The sequence below is a fragment of the Coenobita brevimanus genome, chromosome 101 (assembly GCF_032717465.1).
Source record: "Coenobita brevimanus isolate Jiangsu-jjx chromosome 101, ASM3271746v2, whole genome shotgun sequence".
Taxonomy (NCBI): domain Eukaryota; kingdom Metazoa; phylum Arthropoda; class Malacostraca; order Decapoda; family Coenobitidae; genus Coenobita; species Coenobita brevimanus.
In genome coordinates, this window is record NC_137054.1 from 66,763,239 (window position 1) to 66,782,013 (window position 18,775).

Below are 18,775 nucleotides of genomic sequence, written 5' to 3' on the forward strand. Positions count from 1 at the left end.
CCGTTACATAAATTATTCCAATATCACCATACTTTGCACAGACAGCATTCACAAAGATATTACCCACCCATATCCAAAAATAAATTGCTAGAGAAGAGGTGTTAGGGAGCTTCCTTAATCGAGCACAATACGAGCCTAGTGGTTTTAATACTGTCACCAATATCCCACTCAGGGCTGGGATTTTCCAGGTCATGTTAGAGTTTTGTAATCAGCTGAGAGTGAGTCCAACAAGCCTGAGAGTATTAATAGTCAGCATTAACCCTCTCATGCTCAGTATAACTCTTGTATCCCAGCTGACGCCAGATGATTTTATTCAGCAGGAGCCTGAGAGTGCTAATACCTCCATAGGTTAACTGACATCAGACCAATCTCACTCATGCCTTCAAACATAACCTCTAAATAGAAGACAATACAGCAGAATTACAACCTTCTCTATCAAGGCAACAGTGTGTGCATTCTGCAACACAAGGGATTCATAAATAATTGTGCAGAAGGTCTGATTATACAATATGTTACATGGTTGGCATATGAGCAAATACCCTTATCAGTCAAACTATAATACGTGACTGTAATACAATACATATATACAGCATATACATATTCTTTGGAAGATCACAGACACAGACCCATATTTTTCACAGTCTGAATGATTTATAGCAAGCATACTTTCACTGATGGCATTAGCACAAACTAAAGTCACTTTCTAATGCTTGCTCTTTATAACTGCAATCATATACAGTGCACATTATCCTACCAACAAGTTTATCTGAATCACTGATTAGTTTTTAGTCATATTACAGTTTCAGAATTTACCCCAAACATATAGGGTGGCGGTCTTTCTCGATCAGATTTCATAGTGCCCCCGGAGCTTCTAATGGACCCAAGAGTACTGGTAGGACCATGGGGCATAAAGGAGTTTATATGCCCATTTGAATGCATAAATGACCTACGCTGTTGAGACCCAGCGATCAGTCCACTGGTGATGGTCTGGACTGGTGGGCGGCCATAGGGATTTGGATTAATTGAAGGCCGCTGTCCATGGTAATTTGAGTACGATGAGTGGACAGAAGGAGGCCGCTCTATTGGGTCATGTCCAGGGGCAGCACTGTTGACTGAGTAAGTAGAGTTGGGTCTGGAGTGGACATACATGGGGTTTGAGTGTCCCTGCCGGCCCCCCATGGGTGGCCGCCCACCATTAGCAGGATGGTATGAGTCTGTGCTGGTGGAAGACTCATTAGCTTTGTCCATTAATCTGTTGACTGGGTTGAGATACTGGTGCCGCCTGGAGCGCTGTGAGGATCGGCCCTGTGAGCCACGGCCCTGTGAGCGACCAGATGCACGGTGTCGACTCTGCCGTTTCACCCGACGCGGCGTCATAGGCTGCTGATACGCCCCGTCTTCCAGGCCCAGGTCAGGTGACTCACTGCCCTCACGCTGGGGACTGGAATAAACAATTGATGATAAAATTAAATGTCATGATGTTGATATGTTTCCAAATCTAGACCCAAGTCAGAGGACTTACTGCTTTCATACTAGGGATTATCATGAACCGTCATTGACAAATAATGTGAAAACATGCAGCACAAAACTTTTGCTTAATACAGTATAATCAGTCCTCACTAAGTCTAGGGTGTGTGCATACAAATTCTACTTTAAGTTCTTCTGGTTCATGACTGAGTGGTTAAAAACGAAAAACACTAGTTTCCAAAACCAATGAATGTGTAATTACCTTCCCTAAAAGCCTCCCCAGTACAGAAATCTTAAGTGCAGGTGTGATTGGCACAGCCTGAGTTATGACTCAAACTCCTCCCTAGAACACAACTGGATTTATGACTCACTCCATGGGTTGAAAATAATTTTATTCAGATTCATGAGGGCTGTACTGTTGTGATGCACTAGTTTATTTAATAAAAATGTATTACAGTGTGTGGAAATGTAATGTAAAGCGTCTTAAAGTTTGCAGCTTGGCCATTCACTCTGTTACATTATCCCCTTTTGGGACAGTTCACTGATGCATGCAATGAGAACAAAGGTGGAACTTGCTGTGTACTGATGCAGTGCTTTGGCCCCGTTGCCATCATACAATTTTTAGATGCCAGGTTGTTCAAGGAGTTCTGTTGTTCCAAGTGGATATGGCCCACAGGGGTCATTTCCAGGGGAAAGTTAGGGTTTTGCTCATGTACAGCAGCTAAGTGGTGAGCAACCGGCCACTCTCACCTTAAATGTCTACAGTGAGAGCTTAGCCCTGACACCTTGCTCCTGATGGGACAATAATTGGTTGGATGATGGAGGGAGTGCAAGCAACAATTCAGGCTGTTCCCTTGACAACTGCACTTCAGATTTTCCAACCACAGCTTAGAAAAATATGCACTGGCATCTCACAGCAGTTCTCTCTTCACATCTCCACTCAACAATGTCCAAGTTTCACTCTTAAACAATAACAATGGACAGTGGTAACACATCATTCTCATCTACAGATGCCTTCCTGTAGTGGCACCAATATAATTGGAGTTACACAAATATCCCTTCAACTCCATATCCCTTGAAAGGAGAATGGTGGAATGCAGGAGAACAACTACTTCAGCCTTTAGTCCACTGGGTTCACGTTCAGACAAAGCTGGGGTTACAAGTGCCTTTACTCACATATGTTGCCTTAATCATGTGGTTACACCTAAATGATATATTTTATGTTCTTAATCATTATTTTTTATATAAATGCCCTGCATGTATACCTATTATGTACTGCAATAAAGATTTTTGTTGTGTGTGTGCTCTGTGAAGGGTACTAGGGTGGGTAACTGCACACACTACAGGCTGCTTTACTGTGGTCTAAACTGCAAAAAAGGGACAAGAAAAGGTAATATTTAACAATGATTTACTATATTACACTACTGTAACACCCTTGCACTAGAGAACAAAACAGTACCTGTATTCCACTGAGTATATAGATGTGGGTCTGCTCTTAGCTTTGCCTGAAAAAGAAAGCACTCGTGAGCAACACAGATAAACTCTGAGAAACAAAACACAATGCTCCTCAAGACTGAAGTTCCTCAATCAATTACACGCTTGTTAGGTATCTCCAACGGCTTCCTTTTCTTTATATATTATAGAACCCCTACTAAATTTGCTCATATTTTGTTGGAGTTACTGTATTTACCAAAACAAACACACAAATAGATTTTTCAATGTCCATGAACATCAAAAACTATACTTACTTGAAAGCAAAACTGAAATTATACAAAACTACAGTGACAATCCCTGAATCATGTAAACAAAGCCTGTAAGATGCTTTTACAGGTTATCTGTTAGTAATAAATGTAACACCACACTGTCAGTCACTAAATTATTGTACATAATATAAAGCAACATGAAATAAACTAAATATTCCTACTGCAAGGGCCACATTCACAAACACTCTTACATTCAATGCCCTGCAGTATGCAAGAAATGTTTCTGTATGAAAAACAGGAGGTATGAGAAGATTCTACATCCTCCTTTCCTTGTCCATCCTGTAACCAAAGTTTTAATAACGATCATAGTTTTACTCTCATATTTTACAATTTATTTATGCAGGAGGAACAACAGACATGGGAAGACTCTATACTCTATTCTTCTTGCCCTTCCTGTACAACACCACAGTTATGACAGGGTGTCGAGGATAAGTTTGTGAATCCTGGCCCGGCACACCATTTACAGTACAAGAACATCACCTCTCACACCAAGATGGTCCCCAGCAGTACTGAAGCAAGTAAGTACAGCTGAAAAACTCACAGCAACTCAAACAGCAACAAACCAACCCTCTATCTACATAAAACAGCCACTAAGCCACCATTACTTGAGTGCACAGCAAAGGGAAGGCCTGAGCTGATCACATTTTGAGTGTGGTAGGACAAGCTGGTGATGTGGATCCAGTGGTGGGTAATGAAGGCTGATAATAGTGATGGTGGTGATGGTGGTGGAGGCAGCCATGCGTGTGAGGGGGCTGTCCAGGCACTGGCACCCCAGATAGGCAATAATACCTGGCATATGTGGGCTGAACAGCCGTGTTACCAGTCACGCCCTGCTCAAACCCGCCAATAAAGTCGACTGCAACACCATGAAAGTGCATCAGCCCTCATGTAACATGTTTAATCTAACATTTTATACATGAATTGTAAAGTACTATGTCTAGCAATGATTATGTCAAATGCAATGCCATGAAAATGCATCAACCATCCCATCACATGTAAAACCCAACACTTATATGTGTATTGTAATGTCCTATGTCTAGCAACAATAGGATAATTATAATAATTCACCTGCAGCACCTTGAAAGTGCACCAACCACTGCATCACATATAAAACCCAATATCTTACTCATCTTCTCTGCTGACTAATAATAATCTCATTTGTTCACTATATAACTCTCCTAGATCCCGACTCAATCAATGAAAAAATTCTGTACTTAACTCTGAAAAAACAAACATAAATCACAGTTACTTACAACTGTCATCCTCCTCTGAGAAGATCTTTATTAAGTAAATGGACACACCCAGGCCCAGAGTCTGCAATTATGAACATTTTATTAGAATTTACAGAACTTACTGATAAATTCTACCAGCTGGCAACTCCAGTACACTGCTTATAACCTACAAATATTCAATCAAGCTGTTAAGACAATACACACAAGGCCACTTTGGATATGCATGGGCAGGACTAACAAAACTGCTATTTTGCTGTTGGACTTGAATGCAGTATGTGAAAGAAACAATACAGTATGTGAAAATAATGTTCTCAGAGCACTGACCTTATGAGTGGCTTTTGCATAAATACAGTATATTGTCTATGTGTTACCAAAGTCACATGTGTATGAAGCACAGTCAAATGCACATACAGTACAGTAATTGGAACATCGGTATATGCGGAGCTGCAGATTAAAAAAGCCTGACTTTACGGTGTATTTAAGAATCATGATGTTACAGATTGTGAGGGGGAGGGTGGATCACAAGCTGGAAATACAGGGTAACAAAACTTATTACTGTAATTCAAAGTAAACTGAAAGAAGCTGAGTGCAGTCACTGACTAATCATCCTAGTTTTAACAAAGACCATGTTCGTAGAATTTTTTTTTTTTTTTTTTACTGAACTGGCAAAACAATCCCCTTAGGAATAACACATAAGGGTCTTACCTACATACTGTCTAACTTCACAGACTTTTAACCCTTTCACTGCCATAAACACTTTTGGGAATTTGATTTATGCAATACTCAGGTACCGTACATTGAGGGAATCTCTAGCAGTGTGCAAGTTAACCCAGTAACAACACAAACCCTCAGCTATGTTCCTTCCCCGATGTAAAAAATGGGAAGAGGGAGATAAATCACTAGCCTCATACATTAATGAATATATGTCCCACTAGACTTTCACATTTGAAGAATGCACATTAATTATCACTCTGCAGACTGTACAGACACTCACTGTTTCCTAGTGAGACATTAAACATAGCTGTTCCCTGTTGTTCAATCATTTTCATTAATTTGATGTGGTTAGCTGTTACTGAATAAACAGAAATACCAGTAGCTCTCAACTCTCTGATTATTAGGTTTCTCCTCTGGTGAACAAAATTACCGTGTGGGAGCCTACATGAAATATTTGTATGTGTCCATAGAAAGTGAAAGGGTTAATAATGAAAATGACCCATAACAGGAATACATACCGCAAATGCACACTGTATAGCTGCATGGATGGTTTCAACATAGATGTAGTCCACAAGGCAGTTGTTGACCTGCTGGGGTCTCATGGGTCTCAGTGGATCTAACATGGTCAAGTTGGTCGGGTAATGTGCCTCACAGCCAATACCATTAACCTGTAAAAAGTACTTATGTTTGAATCAAGTTTTTTTCACTCTTATACTAACACTTTTTTTTTTTTTCTTCCCATCCATCATCCAATCCTACATTGCCCCACGAGGAGCGTAGGAGCCTGGGGCTAGGCAGTTGGTACTGACATATAAGATGAGAGTGACCAGCCTCACTCATCCCTGAGTGGCATTACATGAGCAATCAACCCCAACCACCACTTGGATATAAACCTTCACCGGCTCAATCTGACTGAAGAGCAATAATTCCCCACTAAACCACCAGGTGCCAAAACTTGGTTATATGGTTACCACCCAGTGTAGTAAATGGTTTCCTGGTGTACAGGAAACCATTTGGCTTGTCACTCATTGTAGAGTCACCCACAGGCAGAAGGAAGAGGAGAGAATGAAGGAAAGAAAGACTGAAGAGGGAGTGTAAAATCACCCATAGGCATACAATAACTTATGCTGTATCTTACAAAAAAAATAAGTTTTGTCTGCTTTGCTCCCCTATGGAATATGTAGATAGTCTGATACAACTGCCCCTGAGAAATACTACCATATGTGATGTGTGGCTCTAAGCTTGGCAGCTGACCATGTTATCATTTCACTCTTCGGCATGGCACACAGTCACACGTACAGAATCAGAGGTCTCAGCTGGGACTCACATTTTACTGAAAGAACATATCACTAGACTTTTCCCCTCCTGACGGACAGTTGGTTCAGCTTTGGGCCAATGGCCATTTAAAATCTGTCTGTTTGCTGCCTGATGGTGGCTCAGGGTTGTTGATGCATGGTCACCCAGTGACCCCAAGACAAGATGGGCTGCTGCATGGTCCGATCAGGTGGATTCTATCAGGCTGTTGTTTCCACTCATTAAAGAGAGGCATAAACATGAGCAGTAAGTTAAGGAAGCTGCCCCATTAATGGATAAATAAAAACATGTCTGTTGTAGTGTCAAGTTGTGCTCAGATCTGCATCCATGCAACTGGCATGGTAGACAGCCCTGAGCCCCAGCTCATGGCCACAGGGTTACAACTACATTCACTTATGCTTGTGGTGGTGTATCCATGAGGCTGGGTGGCCAAGCCCAGACAGCACCAACATCAACCAGGGATAAGGGACTGAAGAGGGAGGCTGCCGGAGATTGAGCAACATGGACTGCCACCATTAGGTAACCAAGGCTGATACATGAAAGCAAGTTGGAGACTTTACAAACGATACGTTAAACAATACATATATAACTGAACCCCCTTACTTCAAGGGCCCTATCCTACGTTGAATAAAACAGTCTGACAGAGACCAGATACAAAATGTAAAAGATGTCATCATACTGGAGGGTTACAAGAAAGCTAAACTACAATTTATTCTGCCACTCTGATGTGACGGCACTGACAAAAAGTCCACCTATAACTAAACACCTTAATGCTAGAAGAGGTGGCCACATGCAACATGCCTCTATATCACCTTGTCTTCTGCCAATGGCTGCCCTCCCTCCAACTCACAGCACCCTCTTTCATATACAGTAATCCCTCCAATATCCGACGTAATAGAGCCATAGGCAGGTCCGGATACTGGTCCTGTCCGGATATTGGGCCCCAGCTTATGGACTTGTACTTATGGACCCTAACTCAGAGAAACACCTATACAACTTCCTCTGGACATGCATAGCACCTATTTGAGACCAAATCACACCAATATGGCACATAAATGACTGAAATAAATGCAAAAGAAGCATAAAATGAGGGTTTAGAAGTAGGTTCATACAATATTAAACATTCTGGTTACTGGCTCCTGGACTGGAACTTATGGACCCTAACCTAGCCTAACTCAGAAAAACACCTTCCTACTGCACATGCATAGCTCCTAACACCCTATTCACATCAATAAAGGACATTAAAGAGTGAAATGAGGTGTTTGAGGTAAGTATAGTATGGAAAAAAGTACAGTATGAAACAATCTGCCTACTTACAGCAAGTCCATGGCCACCTCGATGAATAACCGCCTCCTCTCGGACTCTGACAGTAAGAAAGATTTCCTGAAGCACTTCCAGTACACTGTTCATGAAGTCTTGCACTGAACTTAGTCAATCACACTCAGAAGTCCGTTCTCTTCACAGTGAGCACTCTTGTCTAACTTATGCTCCATTGTAACTTACTAAGTGTTGCACTCTGCACTTTAACTTTTCCCATTCTTCTAATAATTTTCTAAAGCAAAAACAAACAAGTCTATTTACGTTAAATTTTGTTCCAAATTAGTCTTTTCACTCACAACTGTAAATCCTTAACACAACACACTGTTTTTTTCACTGCACAACACTGTAAATTCCCGTGTGGTCTAGTGGAGAAGTTCTTGCTGTTTATTCACTGTCAGAGTCACTGGCAGGTGACCTAGGGGTGCGTCGCTGGGTCGTGGTGATGGCGTACCCACTGCAGACGACTCTGAAGACAGACACAAACTCACGTCGAGCGGTGACTCCACCGTGGCTGATGTGCTGGGCTGTGGCTTGGAGCATGAGGGCCTGTCTTGGGGAGGTAACAGAGTGGAGCCAGGGCTGGGCACAGCGGGGGTCACGGGCCTGAAAAAACCGTCAATGGTTGACTGACGCAATGACCGACGATTCTGACGATTAATGATGCGCTGCCTGAAAGCACGCACTTCCTCCACAAGTCCCAAGGGCCCCATCTCCCTGTCGCAGTCCGGGTGTTCCAGGTAGTCTAGGACGAACTCTAGGTGTTCCCGGAGTGCGCTCAGCTTGGGGATGGCTGGAGTAGTGTCCTGCCGAGAGAAGTCCGCATCATTATCACCATCCTCGTCAGAATTCAAGCTTGGTATTGACACCTGCAACCGAAGACGCGATCTCGATATCAGACAATGTCTGATACCCAGGATCGCCCTCGTTGTCATCCAACCACTCACGAACATCATCCACATCAACATCGTCACCGTGCATACGTAGCCGTGCATGGAAGTCATCCACGTCAAACCCTAAAAAAGCGTACTCCACATCTGTTCCGAGAAGGAGACGAGACAAACCATTTTCCAGAGTCTTGACAGGGACTTCCTTCCATGCACTAGCCCAGTTGTAGAGTGCAGACGATGTTGTAGCGGTGAAGGATTTCCAAAGTCCGCTGGCCTCGTGTGTCCCGTCCCTCCCGGCGCTCGTCCTCGTCCTCGAGAACAACCATCACCTCGTCCAGGAACTTCCGTCGGTATAGGCTCTTTGTTTCCACGATCACTCCTTGGTCCATTGGTTGGATGAGAGCAGTCGTATTAGGTGGCAGAAACATGCACCTAATCCAGCCATTCTCAGCCACCAAGTCCTTGTCGCACGGGTGGGCAGGTGCATAGTCAAGGAGAAGGAGGGCCTTCACCTGGTCGTGCAGGATTCCCAGTGTCTTCATCTGGTAATTGATGACCTCCTTGACGAAGTGGCGGTGGAACCAGTCTTTGAAGATCACGGCTGTAAACCATGCCTTCAAAGAATGGTACCAGACGACAGGAAGGACATCCATCACCCCACGAAGACACCGAGGCTGCTTTGCACAGCCAACAACAACGGGCTTAAGCTGGTACATGCCGTTAGCATTGGCACAACACAAAGCAGATATCCATTCCTTGGAGAGCTTGCAGCCAGGTACACGCTTCTCCGTCCCCTCGGCTAGAGTGTTCGTTGGCAAAGAGCGATAGAACAGACCAGTTTCGTCAGCATTGTAGACTTCACCGAGAGTGAGGCCCTCCCTGTTGATCAAGCCCTTCACCTTGTGCCGAAACTCGTCAACTCCATCCTCGTTAGCGTCCAAAGCTTCGCCATGAGCTTTATGGTTGGGAAGGCCATGCCGTAACTTGAACGCAAAGAGCCAACCCTCGGATGCCTTGAAGTCTAGGGCGTCGTGAAGGCTGGCGAACTTCTCAGCAGCAGCCTTTAGCTCCATACCACGTACCATCACACCAGCAGCACGTTGCTGTTGATACCATATCAACGTGGAGTGGTCGATTTCAGCAAACTTGGGAGTAAACATCACCTTCCTCTCCACGTTGCGTTTGCTTCTCAACGAGAAGTCAGCCGTGTACTGCATGAGTTTGTCTCGGGATCTCTTGATATCGAACAAAGTAGATCGGGCCAGGTTGAACTCACAGAGGATGCGGGAAGAAGACCACCCCGCATCTACACTTTCCAATATCTCCCGTTTCTTCTCCAGAGTCAACACTACTCTCTTCCTCTTCTCAGGTGGCGGGGCCATCATCACACACACTAAGAGGAGGCCCGAGAGCAGCAGGAGTGCCTGCAGCAGGTAAGGCACCACCACAAAAGCGAGCACGTGGGCAGCCATAACGACGAGAGTGCACTCGCGGCAAGAGACAGGCGGAAAGTGGGGAGGATGCAGCGACGCTCTATCAGACGTCAGAGGAATGACGCGCCACAACAATGCTGTCCCACGCCACGCGCGGCAAGTTCAAATTACAGGCGGGAAAAATTCGTTTTTTTTTTTTTTTTTTTTTTTTTTTTTTTTTTTTTTGCGGTTTTCGGACCATTTTGGGAATGTTGGATCCCGGGACGATTATGTCTAGTTAGTGGGGATGTTCAGATACTGGGCGTTCGGATAACAGAGGGATTACTTCTCTATACTCCCTTCATCCTATCCTCTCATCCTCAATGTCCTACTCCCCTTCCAACTCACTCACATAAACTCTCCTTGTCAATCTCTCATTCTCCACTCTTTCAACATGTCCACACCATGTAAGGGTACTTCTAACACTTTCCATTACATCCACATCAACATTACAATGGTCTTGTACTTCCTCATTTGTCTGTCAGGTATACGTATCATGTGATGTAAGATGCCTACTTTAAACTACCGTAATCACTGGTGTGTGTAGCTGGCTGGGTGACATTGTCTAGATCTATGCAGCTGGCAGGATATAATTAACAAGGAATGCACTAGTAAGGAAATCTAGTAAACAGTACCGGTAATTCATATGTGGAAAATAATACCAATATTCATATTTCAATTAAATAAAAAGAAACAAATGGAAACATCCATAATAGAAATAACTTTAAAAACAAAATACAGTAGCTCCAGGTCTCACCTCCCACCAAGAGACACTACCGGTCCCAAAGTTAAGCCAGTCTCTACTGTTATCAAGAACCCCAACACTGAGGTAGAAGCATATGACGAACACATTCCACCCCAGCCATATCAGCTGCCACACCAGGTACTGTCAAGGAAATATGTGGAAATTATTACTTCTTTTACTATAACCACTTTTATGATACTGTAACCTACTAAAATATACTGCATCCATTTTAGCTTGGCCTAAAACTGCAATCACTTCATCTTGAATCCTCAGCTGTAACAATAGATTAATACCTGTACCTGAATATGGTGCTAACCACAAAAATGTGTTAGGTAAAGAAAGACGTAGAGCTGTAATATACAGTACTGTCTTATTCTGCCACTAAGCTGTGGTAATTATGCTGCAAAACAAAAGAGAATCTCTGCCATGTTAAGGGGGATGAGCTATAGGGAAGGACTGTCATACAAAACATAGATACAAATATAGAGAGGATACAGTATTACACAAGGAAGGACAGTGAGGAACAAGGTCGATTTAGCCTGGACTGGGAGTGCATATATCAAATACAAGCAATGTAGATGTTGGCAGAGATATACACAGCAAAAACTAAGAACCACATCTAGTGAATGGAATGTGGGGGATTATGGATGGTTCCCAACGTACTTTTTTTTTTTTTTTATGTGTCCGACTCTGGGCAGAGGCTTCACAGCCTGCTTTCAAGGCCCAGTAGTCCTCCTACATACCGCACACCTCTACATGTCACCACTTCGGCGCTAACACCCACCGTCCATATTGAATACATGCTAGGGCTGTCTCATACAGGACTGGTGTATTGGTATTAGCAGGGGTATTTTTACGACATGTCGGGGGGACATCTGGTAGATCAGTAAAGTCTTATTTTTATGAAATTCAAATCCTTAAACTGTTCCCTGCCCCAGCGGGATTTGAACCCGGGTCCGTTAGGACCCAACAAAATCTCTCTACAAGGGTAATAATGCATAATAAGTGATGAACTTTACTCATACCTTCTGTAAAAATGTTGGTGTAAGACCGGTATGCATGACAACACCTCGAATATTCAGTGAAAACATACATTTCTGAATGGCAGTGCTCCATGCCTACATGGGTGACTCTTGTTCATCTGATGGCTGTTTTTCCACAGCATCTAGTCACGTGGGTTTGTTAGAATGAAGTGTGTGTGGCAATGAAGTGATTCAAAATGCGGAAAGCACCAGGAACTGATGGAGTGTGTAACAATTTACTGAAATGTGGGGAAGAGATGGTGACTGAATGGAACCAAAATACCAATACTGTACCATACTAAAATAACATACAAACAAGCATAAAACTCCTGACAAACCTTCTCATTTGTACTTACAATTATGATGTATTTTGTCTTGTACTGGTAAGCTCCGAAGAAGCCAAATATGACTAGGATGAAATTGAAGAAGTTTGCAATGATGGGCAGCCACATGTAACCCAGAAAATCGAATATCTGTCGCTCTGCCGTTGAAACCTGCAAAATAAACCATGATTATTTTGCGTATACAGCCAATAACATCCACACCAATCACTTCCTAATGATAACTCTACCCTTTTTTCATACGTTAGCAAAGTACAGTAGAGTACGGTACTGTATTATACTAAAGAGAAATTACCTCTGTTATTATGCTGCCATGATTTTTTTAGTGTAATCAATCAACCCAACACTACTGGAAATATAATAATAGCCTGCCACCCTTTTTTGAATATCATATTGAATAAAAAAGCCATAGATATTTAAACCACACTCTATCTATCAGTACTTCAGTATTTTCAGATTCAGAGAGCATCGTATTAGTGGAGGGAACTAAATTAAATCGTTTGGTGATCGTAAAAAAATGTAAATGACGCTTGGCTAATGGGGTTGTGTGTGTGTGTGTGTGTGTGTGTGTGTGTGTGTGTGTGTAAAGTCTCGTCATAATAACTGTACCGTACAATTCTGAAAACACAAAGTTATTATTTGAAGGTGTTGTTAATGTTAAAAATGAGGGTGTTAGTGTTAGAAATGAAAGTGTTGGTGTTCTGAGTGGGGTGTGGCGGGTCATGACAGTACTGTGAGAGAGCGAGTGTGAGAGCGACCACCACCGCCCCAGGGTACACTAGCTGCCTTAGGGTATGACTACACCTACACACACCACCACCACCACCACCACACTCACACCCACCACCTGCCCTCCAAGTCATCACCCTGCCACTGAACACCATCCATCACTACTCCAACATCACCACTACACATCCACCCACCCACTCACACACACACAAGAATATAAATACCACAACTACCCACGTACGCACCACACATCCCTCTAACACCACCTGTCATCACAATCATCTGTCACCATCACTACCACTCCCAACCAGCTTTACCACTATCAAAACTGCCTCCATCATTACCCACCACCACCACCAAACTATCACCCACCACACACCCACTCAACAGAACCACCCATCCACCCAAGTCCACCACCCACTCCCATTCATTCACCTACATCCACCACCACCCATCCATCTAACCACCCACCACTACCACCCATCTAACCATGCCGACCATTATCCATCCAACCACTCATTCCTGCCATATTCCATCCATCCACCACCACCCACTGCCTAAGTCCACCAACATCCATCCATCCACCTACGTCCACCACCACCTATCCACTCGGCTATTCCACCACCGGCAGCAGATTGAGGCAGTCCACTAGCACCCATCCATCCACCACCACCACCATCCCTACCACTCATCCACCCCAGTCCACCCATCCACCCAGCTGTTCCACCACAACCACCATCACCACCAGCAGCAGTTTGAGGCCAGTCCAGCTCGATCTCTGTCGCCACTCTGATCTTGCATAATTCACTCCCACAGTCTAATAAGCCGTAAGTGACCATGGGGTGCAATTTCTCTCTCTCTCTCTCTCTCTCTCTCTCTCTCTCTCTCTCTCTCTCTAACTATTGCCTAAAACTGCCATACCTCCATCTTCAATATTCAGTTGTAACAATAGATCAACACTACAATATCATGCTAGTCACGAAGAAGTGGTATCAAAAGGATGCAGAGTCGCATTTTCCTTCTTCTGCCACTCAGGTTGCGTGAAATAAGTTGCAAAAGGACGAGAATCAAGATCACGTTAAGCTGAAATGGTGTAATATTAACCCACGCAATCCTTCACGTGATATTCAAGCATACGGGCGACCAAATTTTTGCTACTACTACTACTACTATTATTATTATTACTACTACTACTACTAGCAGTAATAATAATAATAATAATAATAATAATAATAATAATACACACACACACACACACACACACACACACACACACACACACACACCAGTAATTCAAGTCACAAACACGCTTCAATCACTCTCTTTGGATGATTTAGCAATGTTATGTGACAAGACACGCTGGGTCGCAGGTAAGGTGGGTGCAACATGACTCAGCCGACACACTCCCTCTTCCCCTCCTCCTTTCCCTCCCCCTTCCCCTCCCTCTTTCCCAGCCTCTCCTCTCCCTTTCTTTACTCTTCACCATGCTCTCTCTCCCTGTCTATCCTTGTCTTTAACTGATAGAATAGTTTTGTTAGTCATAATCTTCCCTACACCAAACAGCCACGAAATGACCACAAGCTCTGTTGCTGTTTGTTTTCCTTTGTACTCATTTGTATTCATCACCATCTCGCTTCCCCCTCACCCCCCCTCCCTCACCACCTCCCTTCCCCCTCCCTTTCCCAGCATCTCGCATCTCCCTCCCTTCCTCCCACCCTCATCACCCTTCTCATCATATTCTCTCCACTACCTACTTCTTCACCACCCTCACCCAACCTCCCTCCCTCACCACTTCCCCCCTACTCCCTTCCTTCCACAGCCTCTTACATCTCCCTCCCTCACCACCACCTCCCACCCCCGTCACCACACCCTCCCTTCCCCCTCCCCCCACCACCTCCATCACCACCACCACCATCACCACCACACTAACTTTTCTTTACTATAATAGTCTAAGGTCGATTCTAGATGCTTCGTCACACCTTTACCTTGGCGATTTAGTTGGATATTACACCTTAACACTTTCTTGCATGTTACTCAAGTCTTTCCGACGTCGATAAAGTTTGAATTAATAGTAAAACAAGAGGCTACTGCGGATTACTATGCAGAATAAATTACTAACGGAGAGACGTTGCGAAATAGCAGAGCATGCTGCTAGTCACGAAGAAGTGCTATGGAAAAGATGTAGAACTGTTGTATTGTCTTTTCTGCCACTAATCTATGTGAAAAAAAAAAAAAAAAAAAGGACGAAAATTTGGGCCAAGTTAGTGTAAAAACTAAGAGTAGAATCGGATGCTAGTCACGAAGAAGTGCTATGGAAAGGATGTAGTGCTGTAGTACTGTCTTCTACTGCCACTAATCTATGTGAGAAAAATACAGAAGGACGAAAATCTGTTACAAATTAGTTTAAAAGAGCCATAGACGTCAAATGGGTGGTTAATATTCCTTCACCCGATATTTGTGAAGAGTATGGCGATATTTGAAAGATTTGTATAACGCACGAGGACAGCAAGGTATAACAAGTACAATAAATCGCTCAGGAAAAGGTGTTAGGTGGACAATGCAGGCTTCAAATTGCGCCAGTGTCATGTAGCCGAGTGGACAGAGTGTATAACAGGTGAGGACAGTAAGGTATAATAAGTAAAATAAATCGCTCACGAAATGGTGTTGGGTAAAGAATGCAGGCCTCAAATAGCAGCAGTGTCAAGTAGTCGAGTGGATAGAGGAGTGTATAACAGGTGAGGGCGGTGTGGTGTGATGTGGTGTGGTGTGGTGTGGTGTGGTGTGGTGTGGTGTGGTGTGGTGTGATGTGATCTGGCGTGGCGTGGCGTGGTGTGGTGTGGTGTAGCGAAGTATGAAGTGTGTGTATCTTTTCCCTAATCAACTTCATTCACCTACTCAGTCTGCCACTTCTTTTCGTAACACCTCTTCCTTACCGATTTATTTTTTCATATTAATCCTTAGCATTCTCTCGACCGTCACTTATGTTGCTTTTATACCGAGAGTTTGTGTCATAAAAATACAAGAGGATAATATGTGCACTGTTCAGAATAAATCGCTTAGGAAGTAGTGTTAGGGAATTGCCAAAACCGCAGACAAATGAAAGATGAGATTCGTAAGCTGTCTGGGTTGGAGGGGAGCATGACTCTCTCCCTCTCTCTCTCTCTCTCTCTCTCAATTATCATCCCATTGTAAATGCCAAGGATGTCTTGCCTTGAACTGGCAGGAAGAGAGAGAGAGAGAGAGAGAGAGAGAGAGAGAGAGAGAGAGAGAGAAATGTGTGTGTGTGTGTGTGTGTGTGTGTGTGTGAGAGAGAGAGAGAGAGAGAGAGAGAGAAAGTGTGTGTGTGTGTGTGTGTGTGTGTGTGTGTACAATCCCAGAGTCTCCTGTGCACGAAAATAGCAGATAATTTGGCGAAAGTGACAGGCAGAGAGAGACCCAAAGCCCAGGAAATACAAAGGAAAATATAAATCCAGAAAGACATGAATACAAAACTACAGAAATCCATGTATTTGTAATTCTGGTACAGGCTATACTCTCTTCACTCTAACATGGCCTAAAATCTACAGCCTTTTCACTCTAACTTGGCCTAACATCTACACTCTTTTCACTCTTACTTGGCCTAAAATCTACACTCTTTTCACTCTATCTTGGCCTAAAATCTACACTCTTTTCACTCTTACATGACCATCTCTCTTTTCACTCTAACTTGGCCTAAAATCTACACTCTATTCACTCTATCTTGGCCAAAAATCTACACTCTTTTCACTCTAACTTGGCCTAAAACCTACACTCTTCTCACTCTAACTTGGCCTAAAATCTTCACTCTTTTCACTCTAACTTGGCCTAAAATCTTCACTCTAACTTGGCCTAAAATCTTCACTCTTTTCACTCTAACTTGGCCTAAAATCTTCACTCTTTTCACTCTAACTTGGCCTAAAACCTACACTCTTTTCACTCTAACTTGGCCTAAAATCTTCACTCTTTTCACTCTAACTTGGCCTAAAATCTTCACTCTTTTCACTCTAACGGCCTAATATTGCCATCTCTCCTCCTTGAATAGCTGAGTTGTAAAGATAACACTCCACTATGGTGCTAGTCACGAAGAAGTGCTATGGAAAGGATGCAGAGCCGTAGCACAGTATTTTTCTGCCACTGAGCTACGTGAAATAAGCTACAAAAGGACGAAAATCTGGGCCAAGTTAAGGTGAAAGAACTAGAGAGAGAGAGAGAGAGAGAGAGAGAGAGAGAGAAAGGCTGTATTCTCGGTCCCACTATACGTTTCTCAACACCATTATCTAGGCGATTTATTTTACCTATTACACGTCAATATATTTTTATTTACATTTCGCGCCGATAGTTTTCTCAGTGATATTCAAGAAAAAAAAATTAATAGACAAAATTAATCGCTTAGGAAGAGGTGTTAAGAAGTTTCCTATTCTACAATCAAGTGTCGCAAACGTCACCACTTGGACACCAATATCCACCGTCTTTACTATTTTTATATCACACTCAAACTTGGTGTGTGTGTGTGTGTGTGTGTGTGTGTGTGTGTGTGTGTGTGTGTGTGTGTGTGTGTGTGTGTGTGTGTGTCGTACAGGAAGTGGGTAAGAGTAAAGGTAGGAGAGATGGGACTCATGGGAGGAGCGAGGAGAAAGTGGAGAGATGGAGGGAAGGGGTGAGGGTGCGGGAGGCGGTAGGAGGAAGTGCAGGGGGGTGGGGAGAGGGGTGGGGAGAGGGGTGAGGAGGGGGTGGGGTAAGCGAGAGTTTCCTGGGGAGAGAGTGAGGCTCCCACGGCCCCTGACCCTCACTCCAAAGCTGACTGATTCTGCCTCGCTCCCTCTCTCCCTCCCTCCTCCTCGCTCCTTCTCCCTCCCTCCGTAACTCAACTCAACCAAATCCAATCTAATCTAACCTAACCTAACCTATCTAACTAAACCCAAACTAGCCTAACCTAACCAAACCCAGCCTAACCTAACTCAACCCAGACCAACCCAATCTAACCCAAACCAACCCAACCTAACCTAACCTAACCTACTCTGATCTGACCAAACCACACCCAAACCTAATCTAATCTAACCCAACCCAGCCTCAGCAAGGGGTGTCTCACGGGAGCATCGGGGGTGGTGTGAAGGAGTCAGCGGGGTGGAAGGCGATGACCCCGACCTCAGAGGGCAAAGGTTCCGGTATCAACGCCAATCACACCGCATACCGCTGCTGTAGAGGGGGACGCCTTCACGTGGTGGCACTGATATGAACAGAGGGAGCTTCAGATATTCAACGAGGAACTCCAGGTATCCAAAAATCCATCACCTCTCTCATTATCCCCCGAGAATGGTGGACTGCAGAGGGGGAAATCCAGCCTGCAGTTTACCGGGTTTACGTTCACAATACCGCATATTCACTATACTTTTAAATGGCACAGTTGTCTCCTTGAACTTCTACGGTGTTCATGTCCTCGCTACGGTGAAAGACTCGTGGATGGTGAGGTGTTCTTTGACTGGGCGGGGCAACTGATGTGATGGCCACGTAAAAATATCTTCCCAAACGAACGGTATTTCAGCATCAGTTACACCGTTCCCTATCTATCTATCAATCTATATATTGTATCTCTCTATCTACCCATATCTGTATCTATCTATCTATCTATCAATCTATCTATATCATTCTATACCTCTCTGTCTGTCTGTATTTGTATCTATCTGTCTATCTAATACACGTGCTCTTCAGAAATGACTGCAGTGGGAATGGCCATAGTACGGGGCTGCTATT

General features: G+C 43.8%; 1 protein-coding gene across 1 annotated transcript in view; it reads right to left on the bottom strand.

Moving 5' to 3' along the window:
• Window positions 1-422: 422 nt before the first annotated feature.
• NKAIN (Sodium/potassium-transporting ATPase subunit beta-1-interacting protein) overlaps window positions 423-18,775 on the bottom strand; it is a 72,320-nt gene continuing 53,967 nt past the window's right edge. The window contains exons 2-7 of the mRNA XM_080284277.1: window positions 12,293-12,430; window positions 10,927-11,055; window positions 5,695-5,844; window positions 4,484-4,544; window positions 2,927-2,972; window positions 423-1,441 (exon numbers count right to left, since the gene is read on the bottom strand). Coding sequence (XP_080140403.1) covers window positions 790-1,441; window positions 2,927-2,972; window positions 4,484-4,544; window positions 5,695-5,844; window positions 10,927-11,055; window positions 12,293-12,430 — 1,176 coding nt within the window. The 3' untranslated portion in view covers window positions 423-789. The remainder of the gene's footprint in view (window positions 1,442-2,926; window positions 2,973-4,483; window positions 4,545-5,694; window positions 5,845-10,926; window positions 11,056-12,292; window positions 12,431-18,775) is intronic.